The sequence below is a fragment of the Phaethon aethereus genome (assembly GCF_964289735.1).
Source record: "Phaethon aethereus genome assembly, chromosome: 10".
Classification (NCBI taxonomy): domain Eukaryota; kingdom Metazoa; phylum Chordata; class Aves; order Phaethontiformes; family Phaethontidae; genus Phaethon; species Phaethon aethereus.
In genome coordinates, this window is record NC_138586.1 from 9,466,009 (window position 1) to 9,483,268 (window position 17,260).

General features: G+C 39.6%; 1 protein-coding gene across 1 annotated transcript in view; it reads right to left on the reverse strand.

Moving 5' to 3' along the window:
- AFF2 (ALF transcription elongation factor 2) overlaps positions 1–17,260 on the reverse strand; it is a gene marked incomplete at its 3' end in the record, with an annotated part of 338,544 nt that overhangs the window by 122,655 nt on the left and 198,629 nt on the right. The window contains exons 5-7 of the mRNA XM_082004365.1: positions 6,721–6,807; positions 3,962–3,998; positions 3,660–3,711 (exon numbers count right to left, since the gene is read on the reverse strand). Coding sequence (XP_081860491.1) covers positions 3,660–3,711; positions 3,962–3,998; positions 6,721–6,807 — 176 coding nt within the window. The remainder of the gene's footprint in view (positions 1–3,659; positions 3,712–3,961; positions 3,999–6,720; positions 6,808–17,260) is intronic.

The following is a 17,260-nucleotide window of genomic DNA, read 5'->3' on the forward strand; positions in this document are numbered from 1 at the left end:
TACTGAAATTTTTTTAGAACAGTGAAGTGAAATCTCGGCCCAACTGAAATGAGTGGCGAGCCCCCTTTGAAAAATCCTTGCCGAAATATCACATAAAGAGTTTCAACTGCTTGTTTTGGTTTTGAGCCCCCTGTATTTAGATGTTCTCTAGCCCCCACGCAGGTTGTGTATCATTAAGTATGATGGATAACAAAAACTCTATAAAGATAAAATAAGTCGTTTTTGTCTGATCTACACAAATTTAAGTTTTTAATTGTTTCCGGTAGTTCACTGAGCCCATGAGAAGATCCTTTTAATACTATATTAATACAGTAAGTATATGAAGTAATTTTATGACAGGGGAAGAATACCATTATGATTACATTCTTCTTTTTAGCTAGGCTTTTATGGAAACTACCCAAGACTACTCTGCACCATGATTTCGAAACACAGGATGTGCTTGATTAAAAAGGTTCTGGGTAGTTTCCAACTGGACAGAGGCCAAATGCTAACAACCAAAACAGAACAAAAGGACTGGATGTTTGAGGATGACATACTTGCAATGGTAATTATATAACAGAAACCTAAGTCGTGAGCTGAGTTCATACCCTCAAATTCATGGAAGTTGACAGAAAATCCTTCTCAGTGCAATTGGTTGCACCTTATCTGTACCTGCTTACTATGCTTCATAATAAACTAATCAGAGTAGACTGGCTGAAAACCGACTACACAATACCCGATGGAGATTTACAGTGAATTTGAAATTTAAAAAAAGGGAAGCCAAGTGCAGCAGTTTTACACAGTCTGATTTCAGCTATAAAAATTCACCACAGTATACACACATGTGTGCACATCATTGTTCAAAATTTCATTTTCAAGATTTTTGAGTAGAAATTAGGATCTGAGGTACATGTACTCATATAAATATAGGTGCCGAATTTAGACACAATCCCAACTACTTTAGCTTCTATTTTACCTGCTGCAAAGCATTGAGGATTGGGTTTCTCCAGCATGTGGATGTGATAAAGTACATTGAAATAGTATAAAAAGGAAGTAATCTGTATTTCAGGAAGCTTTACTTAGACAAGAAGTCATGCACCTTGCACTCCCCTACAAAAGCAAGACGTTGGTCAATTAATCTACCTTGCAGGATGTTGCCTCCATTCTTCCCCCTAGGAGCACGCACCTGAAAGGTTATCTTGCAAAAATCAAACATCCCTTTGGTCTGATCTTCCATGATGCCAATGTTTCTACACCTGAATTGTGTAATGACACACAGGCAGCTTGGCTGCTGGAGCAGAATACAGCATCATGAAGGTAAAGTATCTTTGTTCTGCATGCATCACTCAACTAGTCATGGTATAATTCTGTGATATGGTGAATGCAAGCACATTACTACCAATTCCTATTGATTTCTAACAAAGCCAATGGAATCTATAAGCCTGTCACTAGGACCAACGCAATCTGATAAATACTATATTATTAAAATACACAATGACTGCAGGAGCTGTCAATCTATCAGGATTTATTTGGATCGCACTATCCAGTTCTACTTGATACCATTACGTCTTTCTGCCCCACACTCTGCTTTAATTTCATTGTGTACTCAAGTGCTATAATTCCCAGTGAAAGTGGTGGTAACTGCACACGCAGATCTAAAGAAACAAATTGGCCCTGTAATACCAAGTCTCACAGTGGACTGCCTTCTAACCTCCCAAAGCCCTATGGAAATTCTTAGAAGCTGCCTTAACAATTTTTCTGCAGTAAAAGAGAAAAAGTGATAGTAATGGGTTAGCTGATCTTCATTTGGAAGCTAAAAATAAAAGTAGCTTTATTGCAGCTCTGATCTCTCATGTGTAAAATCTATCACCTACCATAAGAAGGCAGTTCATTGCAGCAGAAATCTGATTGATAGTACTGGAACTTCAGATCAAGCAGCAGAACAGAGAGCAACTGGTTCATAAAATGTACTCAGTATCTTCGGGTTTTATATCAGGCTTCCTATAGAGAGCTTTGGTCCCATTAAATGCACTATATACCACTGAGCTCTGAAGCACTGTTCTTTTGAAATTCAGCTTATAACTATAAACCATGATTGACAAGTCTATTACTGTTGGTTACAAACTATTGAAATATTGTATTTTATGGTATACTCACTAAAATATTTTTCACAGTGGAATCCTAATACACTTGCTTTAGGAAAAAAATAATTTTAAGATGTAATAATATTTTTTTTTACTATGGAATGTGCTTGATGTTAGGTTTGGATCACTTAGATGCTCTGAAACATGAATGCACCTATTCTGTTACCAAGAATAGTGAGCATAGTTGGCTAGATTCTTTAAGAAATACAAGCCATTACTGGAAATCAAATAGCAAAGTGCAAAACCTAATTTGTTACTAAGTTTCATAAATATATGCTATTCATGCAAATTAATCTATTTATCATTAGAATTCCCATTCAATTCTCATTCAATCTGAAGAGAAAAACATTTAATTTTAAAATTGAATTAGTCATTTAACCATAATTTTGTAAAGCTTTACTCCACAAACTTTACGTGAATGAGTACTACCATGACTTGAGTTTATGCGTAAAGAACTAGACCTTCAGAGCCTGGTGAGTGCATCAGTGGATGCACCCACATCTAGTCTAGTCCCGCATCTCTTACATGGTCACAGACAAATCACTGAACTCCAGCAAGTCCTTTCCTGTACACAAACTTGCACTAAGAGTCAATACATTTAAGTTTACTTTTAAAACCTATGTAGGTATCTCCGCATTAATTTTTCTTTCCCTATAGGATTTACCTAAAATTGTGTCCTCAGTAGATTAAGTGGAACCACTAGAATAATTTTGAAGTAATTTTAAATGAACATACTCTATTTACACAAACATCAGTTAAGCTAGTGCAACTCTGCATTCAGTAGTTTAGAACACTGAACACTAAAAAAAAAAGCAGCTCTGAAATAAAATCAGACCCATACATTTTCATAAGTATGAAAACAACAACCTACTTTTTCAAAGTTATTATTTAATTCCCATTTGTAAATTATTTTGAGATCCTGGGATAAAAGTAAAAAACATTTCAGCCTCAACTCACTGCTACATTATTGCAGCCTTACACCAGAGGAGCACCAAAGAAAAATGGTTTAACACAATGGAGAATTAGCTCTTCCTCAATTTTCAACTGTCATATTTATAGATCATCTGTGATTTTCAGCTGTTTCAAAGTGTATGAAACTCAAGACCAGCTTTTCAACACCAGCTAGTAGAATCATTCCGTATGATGTGTTTTACTCTCACTGTATGAATGCTAAAATTCCTGCATCATCTGTTCATTGAGTTGCATTTTCTGTTGTAAGAGGCTTAGTATCTGATGAGAGAAGCATAAAAATGATTTAATTTTGGCAAGCTGTACAACTAAAATCAGCATTATTTCTGCTTAATAAACTCATCTTTCACACATACCTCTGTTAGCTAATGCTTAAAAAGAAGAAACAGTAATAAGCACTGAAAACATAAAACTGGTTTATGGCTAATTTTTAAGGACTACTGAGAACACCTGAACATCAGGACAAGATTATGAGCAGAGCTAGACTTTAGTTACCTTTGGAGAAATAAGCTCATTCTTTATGACAAATTTAAAATGAGATTTAAAGCTGGAAATAATAATACTTACGACTTTTGTGGCACTGACTTAGTTGCAACTTTCCCTGCTGGATCACTCCATTCTGCAAACAAAGGAAACACATTTTCAAATGTCAAAAGATTACTGTAGAATTAAAATGCACCCAAAGCTGTCAGCCCATCTAATTATACTTGGTTTCACAACATGCCACAATGCATAACATGTAATAAAAAATGGAACCGATCTGCTTTAGCACCATAGAAATTAATTTTTTAGCCTTTGTTTTAATGATGTTAAGCAGGAAAATAAAATACCCAACCGTGACTGTTAGGACTAGTATGATAAAGACCTACTTTGTACATTGTATCCTGAGGTCAGGTGTTGAGAGTCCTACAAAGAAGAACACACAAAATGTCAGCATTAGTTAAATAAGATGAACAAGGTAAGATATATCTTAGCTTGCTAGATTAAGGGCACTGGCATTATACAAACAGGGGAGGAGATGGTACAGGGAAGGGATCGTGTGATTGTTAAGGCAGCACCAGTTTTAAAAAAAATGTTAACTGTGGAGACAGAGCACCACTGAGGGACCCTTTCACAGTTCAGACAAGAGCTTGTCCTCAGCTGCTGTAAATCTACATACCCCCTTTATGGAGTCACTGCACAGATTTATACCCGCAGTGGTCCTAGCCTTTTCCAGGCTTGGCCATGGATGTGTGTACGAGCCATCTATGATGTACAATTTAGACTGCAGCACGAATGCAACTATGCATTACATTGAGCACCGCTGCCTTTCTTTTTTTGAACTCACTGCTTGGAAATACAGTAACCTTTATTGATAGTCACTGTTTTTATTTGGACTGTGACACGCAGGATTTGATAAAGATGCAGAAAGCAGATCTTCAGCTGATGGAAATTGGTCCAAATCCAATGAAATCAATTGAAGTACAACGACTTTAAACCAGCAAAGAATCTGGCTTTTAACACTGAGCATGCTAATGCCGGGATTCTTGTTGGCTCACAATAACTAAGTTGCTTCCTTAATGTCACAGTGTTTTTTCGCTTAGTTTTTCTCTAGACTCTATAGTCCACCGTGATTGTAATCAGCTTTCCTTCCAAGCAGAGTTTGATCATTTGAAATTAAGGTGTTATTTACAAGCTCATCTTACAGCCAGGCACTACTTCGCTGGAAGTGTTAGTTACGTAGGATGTTAAAGTCATTAAAGCCCTCACTGTGCTTCCTCTCAGGGCATTATTAGTTCCTAATATTATACTGCGCTGTCAGTCAGTCCCTTGTGAAGTAAATCATGCCCTAAGAGTAAACATGGCACTTTAAATTTGAATGTCAAAGGGATAAATTGTTCTGATAAGTTCCATCTTTTTTATCACACTTTTTATATACGTTTCTCATGAGGATACTTCTTTTTTTTAATAGTTAAATTGAGAACTTCTAATAGTGCCCATCTCTGGTTTATCTGGCTGCACAATCTAGCCACATTATGTCTAATATCTATAATTTGCCTAGCTATAGTTGATTTAATGTGATGTTCCAAAGAGCCATTTCTGTTGTATTTTTTAAAGTAAAACTTGCAAACTTGGAAACATTTATGTGCTTGCCTATTTCCTGAAATGCTAGCTTAAAAAAAAAAAAACCAACTGATTTACGTTTTGTATTGAAGTGATATGGTCAAGAATTCTAGGATCAACATTTAATGTGCCCAGAAATTAACTTTGATGTGGATCTTTAAAGTTCAAAGCAAACTTAACAGAAACAGAAAAGCAAAACAAAATTTTAGCTTTGCTGAAGCTACGCTACTGCTGCTAATGGAGATAGCGGCTGTCTGCAGGACTTAGACCAATTTCTGTAGGGCCTATCAAAACCAGAGCACTAAATTAAGAGATAGTATAAATTAAAAAAATACAGCTTCCAATGGGCAAAAACATCTACTTGCACTATATTCACACAGGTCAGACTCCACTTTTACCTAAATGGGTTCAGCTGACTTTAACCCACTTGCAATGAGATTTATACTCTTGTACGATTATGACTTCTGATGCTTAACGCTGCAGCAGTTAACTGCAGTGACAATGGCAGTGCTAGAGCAGTAACAATCACATTTCATTAAAATAAGGCATTCTGGGCACTGGCTTTGTTTTTTTAAGGAGCCACAGATACTGCTAATTTCATATGATTTCCAATTAAGTATGGCGGCTGCATTTCAGATGGGAATATCTGCCAAACAGATAAAATTAGTAAGAGGAAAATCACATCCTAGCTTCTAAAACAGGATATGATTGCTTGAATAATAATGTCAAGCAGTACCAGTTTTATAAGCTATTTCCCAAGGTCCTGCCTTTAGAAAGAAACTTTTACGTCTCAGACTGTGGTAGATTTTGCACCCTGGGGAAGTTCTCCCGTTCCTCAAACATCATCAGCTCACAGTTGTTCAGGTCCCAGCATAAGATACCTCCGGCAATAATTGCCTTGGGTACGAGCTCAGTCTCTAACGGTGCTACCAGAATCATATGTAGAAGGCAACAATGGAATTTGGGCTAAAGACGTGTTCAAATCATACAGCCTAATGATTGACTGCGTGTTGGGTGAACTGCAGGTACTCTCCAGGAATGTGCTTTTGACGTGGCAACTGTTGAGTGCGTGCTTTTAACAAGACTGACACTGAAGCAACTTTGTGTGCCCTTGGAGTGTGCACACAGACAGATGCCATAGCACTGTTCACATGCAGAATCGTTTTAAGTCACCATAATTTGACCATGCAGCCTAAAACTCATCATGCAATCAATCACTAAGTAGGAACAAATGACCATTTCAGTCACTACATTGCAAAATAATAATGGAAGAAAACCAAACAAATAAAATATAATGTACTTGATGTAGACTCTTTTAACAACAGAGATACTTTGTCTCTGCTGAAACTTCTGCAGCTTTAAACAATCAGTCCTACTAGTAACAACAATCTGATTGGGAATTTCCAACTAAAAATAGTCTTAGAAATTTTTCAAAATGGAACAAATCACAAATATTAACTCTCCAGCGAAGAACACTCAACAGAACAGAATGTTAATTAGGTCACTGGTAATAGCCTACTTGTACCTTGCTTGGGATAGAAAACTTGGTCTGCTCAGCCTTGCCAGGAGTGTGAATAGCAGTAAGAGGAGGAGGCCAGGAATGGGTCATCTCCTAGGGAAGAAAAAAACCCATGTTTTTGAAAACAAATTCATGTACATAAAGAAGAAAGAGAGGGAAAAAAAAAGATCATGTATTCTCCACTGAACCTGGAGATGCAATTGCTTAAGGAAGCATCACCACCCATCCTTATGTGGTAGATGAACACCTTAACTGCCCAAGAGGCAGCACTTCCTGGGAACGAGGGTGAGGACAGGTTTAACTCTTAAAAATCTTGACCATCTGTGTCTTCATCAGGTGGCAGCTGACTCCACCTCCGTGGTCAGCCTGTCAAGCTGTATGACTGAAACCATCATAGGCAGAGAACAGGGATTTACCTGCAAATAACCCAAGGACGAAGGGGATCCCTCCTGTATCACAGTGGGTGCAACCCTACAGAGGATTGCATGGTGGCAAAATGCAACCCTATTCAAGACTGCATAGAGGCAAAATAAACCAGAGGCAGGTCTAAAAAAAACTGGAGTGGGCTTGCAGCATGAATTCCTGGTGTAAAGAGAGCAGGGACAGTGTCCTATGTGCCACAGGCACTCACTGTGGTATGCAGTGTCACAGCATCAGAGCACTATCGATTCCATTTTAAAATGAGGGACTGAGAGATTAGTCGGTTTGCACAGGATTACAGAGAAAGCCCGTGCTTAATTAGGAAATCCAAGTCTCCGGTGAAGACCTGCCTACCAGACCATCTAAGCAATACGCCCATTTTCTGTATCAGTGTGTTAATTCATCACTTGTACACACACGTCTCAACTATCTTCAGAGAAATCCCCTGGGTGCCCATGGCTATGAAATACAAGCAGAAGCGACAGTGCACACCCCGCTGCTTCATACCGAGGCCTAGAACCGCCGCCTCGCCGAGCTTGGTGGGAGCAGACTGGGGCTTATGTTCAGAGGAGGGGGAAAAAATCAGTAAAACTGGGAAACTGCAAAAGTGTTGTTTTAGGCAGAGCTTGTAAAGGCCCTTCTAATGAGTGTGTTTTATGGTAGATGCTGCTCCATTCTCTCTTATCTTTGCTTTTAATTTCATAAATATTCAGAGGCAGTAATACTTGTCTCTGGCAATCTGTTATATCTTTAACTTTGTTGTTTTTCTTTGCCTACCAAAGTTCAGAAAGGATTCTTTCTTGAGACAAGGGAGACAAAAAGCAAGAGAAGGTCTGATCTAGAAAATTTTGCGTGCAATGGCCATAATCCTGACCGCAGTAAAGTAAACCTCCCAGCTGCTGTTTCACACCGGTCAATCCCAGGGCCAGACAGAATGAAGCTTATGAACACACCAGTTTCTGTAAGTAATGTGACAGCCACTGCAATTGCTCCAAATATAAAAATACAACATAATACAATTAATTAAAGAAAATATAACTTGTGTCAAAAGGGCAGCGTGATGGGTGCGTTTGGGCTAAAGACATGGATGGCCTGGGTGGCTACAACTGGGTGCTAATGTATAATTCACTGAAGATACCGCCAGCAGGTTTCAGGTCTCCAGCTGTCCCTCACAAATCACGTGTCACACAGGAGGTCAGGAGAGAGAAAGGAAAACTATGCACCACGGTCCTCAGTCAGTGGGACAGGCGGGCACATAAACTTCCCCCAAGCTCCTGTTAGGGACTGGTATTTTATACAAGCCCATCAAATTCCCACCCTCGGCAGTGCTGCTACAACGAGCGATGCTCAGCCAAGGTCTGGCTGAGCCCCACAAGGGACAGAGGCCAGGAATGACCACTACGGCGAGGAGCCCTCGCCAGGCCTGGCAGAGGCAAGGGGCAGGGCTGGTCCGGCAGCTCGGCCCCACTGGGCTCTGCCGCGCCGCCGCCCCCAGCACAGCGCGCCACGGACACGCTGGCGGCTTCTCCAAAGGGCCATGGAGCTGCGGACAGTGCAGCCTGGGGCTGAGCTTTGCCCGTTCCGTGTGCAGGTGGCTCAGGGACAGGGGAGGGTGCAGATATCTCTGCACTCCGAAAGAACTTTTGGGTTTCTGCCTGTGGAGGTCAGAGCCTGTTTTCATTGTGCAAAGCCCAAACAGCGGCAATGAGGAGGAAAGAGGCAGCTCGTGAACAGCTCATCCCTCCCGGTGGGTGAGGCTGCGGCAGCTCAGTGCAGTGATGAGAAGTACACTATTATATTGCATTGATTGTTTGACCTCTGCACAGAGGAAAGCAGAAAAAGATTTAAGCATCCGGTGGACTTTTCTGTGAGATAATATAATCCAAATCCTGCATGCCTCTGCCAAATCCTATGCCATAGAGGTTGCTTTGTGGCAAATCTCTTCATAGCAAAACGATGAAACAAAGACTATATCACATAATTAAAAGAAGGACAGGAGCCTGATTGAAGGCAGAAACAAAGCATATTCTAGAACTGCAATTATAGGCTTGACCTCAGTCTCTTCCTGCCCACGCAGAAAAGGCTGGACAGAGAGCCTAGGATTCACAGGAAGGTGATGCCAGCAAATATTTCAGAATATTCACTGTCACAATGCAGCTAGGGTCCACTCCGTACCAACTCGGCGGGCTGAAGTGTAAGCAAATCTAGTCATCTCCCTGTTAGGGGACACCTGAACGTGAAACAGCGGGAAAAGGAAAAAATGAGTCTACTATTATTTGAGGAAATTCAATTACAAGGTAAGAAATCCTGACTCCGCTGAGGTCAGAGGCAAAAGTCAGCTTCAGTGATGTCAGGACTATCCAATCTGTGTGTTTACAGAGTGACCTTGTGAGCATCAAGGTCTATTACAAAGGTACAAGCTAGCTACCGTGAAGCATTTCACTTCAATTATCACTGTAAAAAAAATTATTGGATAGAAAATTCCAGATAGGATCACACATGCAAAACAACACAATTTGTATTTAAAGCTCAGCATATAAACAAACTCTATGTGTGGAAGTATATAGTTATTTAAAGTAACGTACCTACACCTACCTACAGATGGGTGCCACAGCACTGTTGACCAAAGAACTTTGAGTGATCGTAGAGAAAGTTTTGAGTTTACTCATCTGAAAAATTTCACTTCAAAATGTATGGGCAGCTGCCCCACACCAACCACCACACAGCTGCATGTTATACTCACGCAGAGCACTACTGAGCTACCGAATGACATGCAAAAATGGCACTGCGCTGTTCTCAGGGAAGGGTCAAAAACCCAACCCCACATCCTGCAGAGATGTGACTGTCTGCTTAAATCTCTTGTACTCTGTTCCTTAAGCACATGCACATTACTTTGGAGAATGAGAAGAAAGGATGTCATTTGTTTAATCATCCACATGACTTCACCATTCTTTGCTATGCCTCAATTTCTTTTGGAGGTCCCTCATCTTTAAGTACTTGCTAAGCTCCATTTTGTTTAACTTGTGAAATCTGATATATCTACCTTATAATATGTTATGACTATAAAGAACCACACAGTGTGTGTGTTGCGTATGCATCCATCAAGATGTATATATAAACATCTTGGTTTGTAAATATCTGGGAAAGGAGGCAGGGAATTACATTCTTTTTTTTTTTCTAGGAAAAGTTAAAAAATGTTAATGAACCCAAATTTGGAAATATTTAGTAATTCCTGGAATTAACAATACTAAAAATGAGCATATGAAATGTTTTAAAGAGGAATTTAATGGAAACAAAGTAATCCCACAAAATTGAGTTAGGATTTATTTTCACATGGTTTGGACTTAAAATAATTCCAAAATCATGTCAACTGTTGGAGTGGGTAGACAACTGCTATGGAAGCATGCATTTTTTTATAGACCTGGAGATTAAATGAGAAAGTAAACCTGCACAGTCTGTTGGCTTAAAAGTCACTGTGGTCCTCTGATGTAGTAACATCAAGCATCCTCCTTTCTGAAAATTATTTAAACATTGTTTTAATTGACTCCATGTGCTTTATTTATTAGAGCTAGGCATGTCTCTTCATCTAAGTCTGCTTTTTCAGCTATAAAAGCCCTCAGGTAAGTAACTAAGAAGGACACATGCAGATGCAATCTAATGAATCACCAAAAATACAAATACTCCAAGCAAACTTTTTAAGGGCTGCAGAAGTACAAGGCCAAATCACGATTTAAATGGAAGTAGAGGACTGGGAAAGGATTTAAACTTGCAAGTTTCTGAGGAAAAGGCCAGACTGAGAGAATTGAGTACAGGGGATATGGGGCAGATGGTAAATAGCTTTACAAAACCAGTCCCTAAAATTAATAGCCGCCTTCAAGATTTATTTCCTTTCTCTGTATTTCATTTTTCCATCATTTCCTTCTTGTTCAAAAGAAAGTGTGCGGTGTTTTTAAATACAGATAAAAGCCCTGAGCCAGGCTCAAAGAGGTCATTATGGAGAAAAGCAGCTAGACTGTGTACTCTGCATCCCTACTGAGGCAGCTTCCCTTCCTACAGTGCACTCTAAACTGTTTACCCTGATCTAATTTGAAGTCTCCTAAGATATAGGGCTCATGCTACTTCCCTTGGGAGAATTGAGGGGAGACATGAGAACAGTCTTCAATTACAGAAAGAGCTGTTGCTAAAGGAGAGAATAATCTGTTCTCCAGTTTTATGGTGGATATGAACTTAAACTGCAGCCAGAAAGATTCCAGTTAGTCAAAAAGCTCTCTAATGGTAAGGACTATGCAGCACTGAAACAGATTGCTCAGAGAGCCACACAGATTCCATCTTTGGCGGAACACAGGTAAGAACAGATTAGCACACATCAGTCAGGAATGGCTTGGGCAGGATTGATTCCTGCATTTGGACAGGGATGTATAGTAGATGATGAGATTTCTAAGACCCTTCCCAGCCCTTTTTCTTGTTCTGTAGTTTGATCTCTGTTGGCCAAACGCTACCCTTACTGCCTCTCTTGTGGATAGCAGAACCACAAAAAGGCAGAAGAAGAAAGCAACAATCCCGGTGTTTTTCTTCTGTGGCATTAGAGTCCACAAAGGCAGTTTCAGGGTTGATGCTTTGCCCACATCATTAGAGGGCAGTCAGAGGAGCAGAAGGAGGAGCAGCCCTGCATGCATTGCTAGCAATACAGGCAATTTGAGGCCACTGCTGCTAAAGAGACCTTATCTGTGGTATTCTCTCTGTCAACTGCCCTTCTCAGTCCTTTTAACTCTTAGCTAAATCTGTTGCTTTAAACCTTCTCCAATTTTTTGGTTACACAATATGTTAAAGTTTCATTCAGAAAAAATTAATATCTGATGAATAGATGTTCTAAGGTTATTACAAACTTGACGTTACAGCTTGTGCTAAGCAAGCTACTGCCTTGATGGAATAAAGGTAACCAAGTGATTTACCATTTATTAAAGCCTCTGTTAATGATTTATTAATGTTTTATTAACTATTTATCAATGCAACCTTAATAAAAAGCATGTCTTGTTTCACAGTATCTTTCTGGTTTCTGCATTTATACAAATCCAATCAAACTCATTCTGCTAGGAAGCCAGTAATGCATGAGGGGTGGCCACATTTTATGTGTGTGATGCATACTGAATTAAAAACCATTTCAACCCACTTCATCTTAGGGGAAAAAGCTAAGGAAAGAATGAATATATATGTATTTATACATGTACAAGCAAATGACACGAAAGCCTAAAGGAACACAAAGTCAATAAACCTACCGGTTGTTTTTCATTCATATTCCTTATGAAGGAATGGAAAGATTGCATGAGCAGTTGGGAATATCCTGATTAGTAATCTGGCCTGCTTTATACTGGGCCAAAGGCTTCTTGAGGAAGAGATTTTGATACATTGTCAGTATTGACAGGGACATGGATATGCATTTGATTATCATGTTTCAGCACTTCAAAAAATTCCCAGTATCAAAGGGACACCATATCTTTTTTCTTGTAAGGGAAAAAAAAAAAAAAGACAAAAGACTTCAGTGGTGGTCTGATGGCCTCCAAGAGAAAGTCAGCTTTCCTGGTATGAATGTTAAGGCAGGAAACTTTTTACTCATGCAAATGTTTTAGCAAATTTGTTACCAGTGGCTACTGCCCAGTACATACTTTTGGAGGAACAAAGTGGCAGCATCTGCAATGATGCCTTTGTCATACTAGAATTTATCTTATTATAATTATAATAAGATAATAATATATATTTATAATAATAAATTATAAATTTTGTACCAAAAATTACTAGAAAGCTATTTGGAAATGCAGTGCATACATGCATGAGTTTATTATTGAAAATCTAGAGTTTATTCTATGAAAAGCAACCATTTCCCTGACCATAATCTAAAAACACAGCGTTCACCTTGTGGGTTTTGTCAATGACAAGTTCCCTTTGCCCAACTGGGGAATGGGATGCATTCCATATCATCCCATGGTAAATTAAAATTCCTTCCCATATTAACAAGAAGGGGAAGGAGAGACAAAAATGATATTCAGTGAAAATGAATACAGAAATTGCTTTAGAAGCCAATAGGGGTTGACTATAAACTTTACAACATATGTTTTCCTTTCCTAATTTGTTAACATTTGGAAATCCACTAAGACAGTGATAGCAATATGGACATTTTCTTTTTCTGTTGAGCTTCTCAATACTCTCTGATTCCCGTATACCTAACACTTTTCAATATACTTTTCTCATACTGTAGCTTTTATAACTAATAACACTCACATTCTTTGCTTAGAGCATTTAGAAGACAATAAAAAAATAGCAAATCATGATTGATGTGCTCATTGCTCTAACCAATCTTGTGTGTGTGAAGAAAAACAATGCTCCATTACAGTGAGAAGATAGCTCAGGAGGCTGTTTTAGGGGGAGAGTAATGAAGCTACACCACATGAACCCACCACCAGATTTCCAATTTAACAAGTCTGACACAATCCTAAAAGTAACCACAGCCTCTGTAATAGTGTGTCTACACTGTCAAATGGTTTAGGCCCCTGCTGCGGTCTGTGCTGTGCATATAATAGTACATTCCCAACACTCCTCTGTGAAACACGTTGGATACTCTTCAAGGTGGATTGGGACCATTTTCTTCAGGATCCACCTCAGGAAGATTATATGCTCAAAAACTGTCCTGAATGTGGCTCACACTGCCCAGGACAGTCCTTCAATTCAATCCCAAGCAAGTTTTGCGCCCTCGAGCACCTTCTCACATGTTCATGGCATTTTCAGGAAACATGCAGCACAACCCACTAAGGGTCCTACCGTAGAAATATTATGGCGGACTGCAACAAAACAAGAGGTCTCTAGCAGCTGCATCTCTACTCTTGTAGAGTAGGGAGGTGATTCTGCTCCTCTAACTCCGCTGTGGTGAGACCCCACCTGCAGTACTGCGTCCAGCTCTGGAGCCCTCAGCACAGGAAAGACACAGACCTGTTGGAGAGGGTCCAGAGGAGGCCACAAAAATGATCAGAGGGATGGAATACCTCTCCTGTGAGGACAGGCTGAGAGAGTTGGTGGTGTTCAGCCTGGAGAAGAGAAGGCTCCGGGGAGTCCTTATTGCAGCTTTCCAGTACTTAAAGCGGGCTTATAAGAAAGATGGGGACAGACTTTATAGCAGGGCCTGTAGTGATAGGACAAGGGGTAATGGTTTTCAACTAGAAGAGGGTAGATTTAGACTAGATATAACGAAGGAATTTTTCACAATGAGGGTGGTGAAGCACTGGCACAGGTCACCCAGAGATGTGGTAGATACCCCATCCCTGGAAGCATTCAAGGTCAGGTTGGACGGGGCTCTGAGCGACCTAATCCAGTTGAAGATGTCCCTGCTCATTGCAGGGGTGCTGGACGAGATGACCTTTAAAGGTCCCTTCCAACCCAAAGATTCTATGACACGGTGCTGTGTCTTTCACAGAGCACTTCAAGGCTAAAATCCTGATCCTCCATACTTACTAATTCTCAGCCGTGCTGAGATCCCATCTGTTTAATACTGCATCCAGAACTGGATATTCGGTTAACACCAGCTAACACCAGTTTTAGAGTCCTAAAAGTTAATGATACGCCCACAAATATTCATGTACTTGCAGTCACACGTACTAAACCTACTTCCAGAAAGCTAGGCATCCTTCATCTGTCACTATTGGTAACTAAACTAATGACTTCGTTGCCCAATACACAGTACCAGAGTCTGACTGTGGACAGTATGGCCAGTGTAATACCTCCTGTTCTTGGCAGCTTCTCATCCCCACTGAGATGCACAGTCATATCCCATTGATTTTATTTATTCAAAACGATACTTGTTGGTAACCATCTCCAGGGATGGCACATCTAATTTTCATGAAGGTCCCAAGAGATAGGAAGTATGCATTGAACTGTTAAATACAACATAACATCCTGGCAGTACAACAGTATAATATAAACAAAGGCACAATAAGTAATAAAAAGCTAATTCTTTCAAAAGTTACTAATACCAACATATAATTTCATCTCTGCAATTTAAAAAACATTGGCAACATTTCTCCAAGTAAATAAGCAACTGTGTTTTGAAACTATTCACTGCTGGCACTTGTTTAAGGGAATCTGGTAATTTGTTCCATCCATCCTGAGCTTCACAAGCAAAAAAGCATGTCTTGAATCGCCTGTTTTTTTCTCTGAAACTTAGGGTTCACACCAAGATGAGAGCAGAACTATAATTTACAGTTACAAAACAAGACTGCACCTACCCTGAGGCACTCCACTGTGCACATTTATACAATACATTACACCATCTCCTTTACGTTGCCAGATGTAATCAATTCATGTTTTTTTTCATACAACAGTGAATTATGTAGTCACATGACAAGACCTTATCCATGTAATTTATTACAAAATGCATTTAATTTCTGGAGCCACTTATGCCAACATCGTGAAAAAATAAAACCTCCAAGTTCAGTATCAGGCAAAATTAAATTACTAAACTACAGAACTTCTCATTCTGTAGGCTTAGCACAGAAACTGTTTAAGTTTTACGCTGTGCCCTAAGTTTTAGACCCCTGTAACCAGTTTATAACGCACATCTTGACAATATAATGAAACTGAATCTAAAAATCATCATGGATTTGAAAGCATACACTTGTGCCAGAAGATACCAGCTTTAGTCTTAAAACAGCAGCATCAATTATCTGAAATAGCATATAGGGGGAAATTAAGAAACCAGGTTAGGCAACTTATTTGAGTTTAAAGCTGCATTCTTTTGCCTAAGCCATGATTTGCTTTCATTAAAAGTGGACTCCAAGTTGTTACTCATCAAATACAAAGAAATGAAGCTACCACACACTGCTGTACAATACACATTGAAATCTTTCACAAAAGATGTTTTTTTTGCCTTCAAGACCAAGACTCTGCCAGATCTCTTTTATTCTGCTTACCACACAAGCAGTATTGCAGCATGGATTTTCCTGAGTGGGTGTGCCAGGGTAGCATTTCTTTTTAATGTTTGAGTTTTTCCCTCTTACATGGTCTCATGAACACCTCAATTGCAATGCCATTAAAACAGTGGTCTGAGGTTGAAGCAAAGACAGAGTGAACACCTAGAAAAGTTCAAACCTGCCCCTACAGAAGTTGTCCTTTTTCACCATTTCTTTTTCTTCATCTATGTGATGGTCTCCCTACCATGAGTCCCAGTTGAAAACTTGCTTCTCCCTTAATGTCTGAAGAATGCACTCTCCCCTACAGGGTATGATTATCTTCCCAGAGCCTACATCAGAGACTGTGAATGCTTTGAGGGCAAAGACTGTCTCATTTTTTGTCTTACGCAATGCCTAGGGCATGGTGGAGCTTCTGAATATTGGCTGGCAATTGGGAACTGTGAATGTTGGCTGGAAAGTCCTGTGTGGACAACACAGCCAGCTTGATCAGCATTCAGTGAGCCCTGGATGGACAAAAAACTTCAAACCGAAGCCTGATCATTGAATCCTCTTATTTGGCACCCTGTTTTTTTTGTAAGGTTAAAAACTTAGCATGTTTGCCAAAAAAATATGCTACGGGTTGTGGCCTGTAACAGAGAGGGAGAGTCCTTGCTGCCTCTCACACTCAACCCTTTATTTCTCTTCTCTTACAGAAAGACCTAAGCAGCCACCTGAAACTCGATCATGTGACCTGGCATTTATTATAGTAATTTTAGCCTTTGGAAAAGAACAAACATTTCAGTCTGGATTTCCTCTTCCTCACTTGTGCCTTGAAGCAGGTCTGCTCTTGCCTGTGTGTGTCCTGCAAATCATGCCAACGCTTCCCTTTGACCCAATCCTGCTAAGCTAACAGGTGTAGAAAAAATGGATGTATGTTATGGAAGATTTTTTGATACAACATATACTTTTTTGACATGTCAGCCTTACCCAAATAAGTCAACTTAAGGAGTAAAGAAAACCAAAGCCAAAACATGCTGAGGTGTTTTTTGATCTCCCTTAAGGTATGGAGGCTTCAGAGTATTTCTGATAGACAGATTCCTACTGTCACGTGCATGCATTTGATTCCTCATTTCCCAGCTCGTTCTTTCTTATAACGCTAATAAGTCTGAGGTTGAAAACATTAAATACTCAGA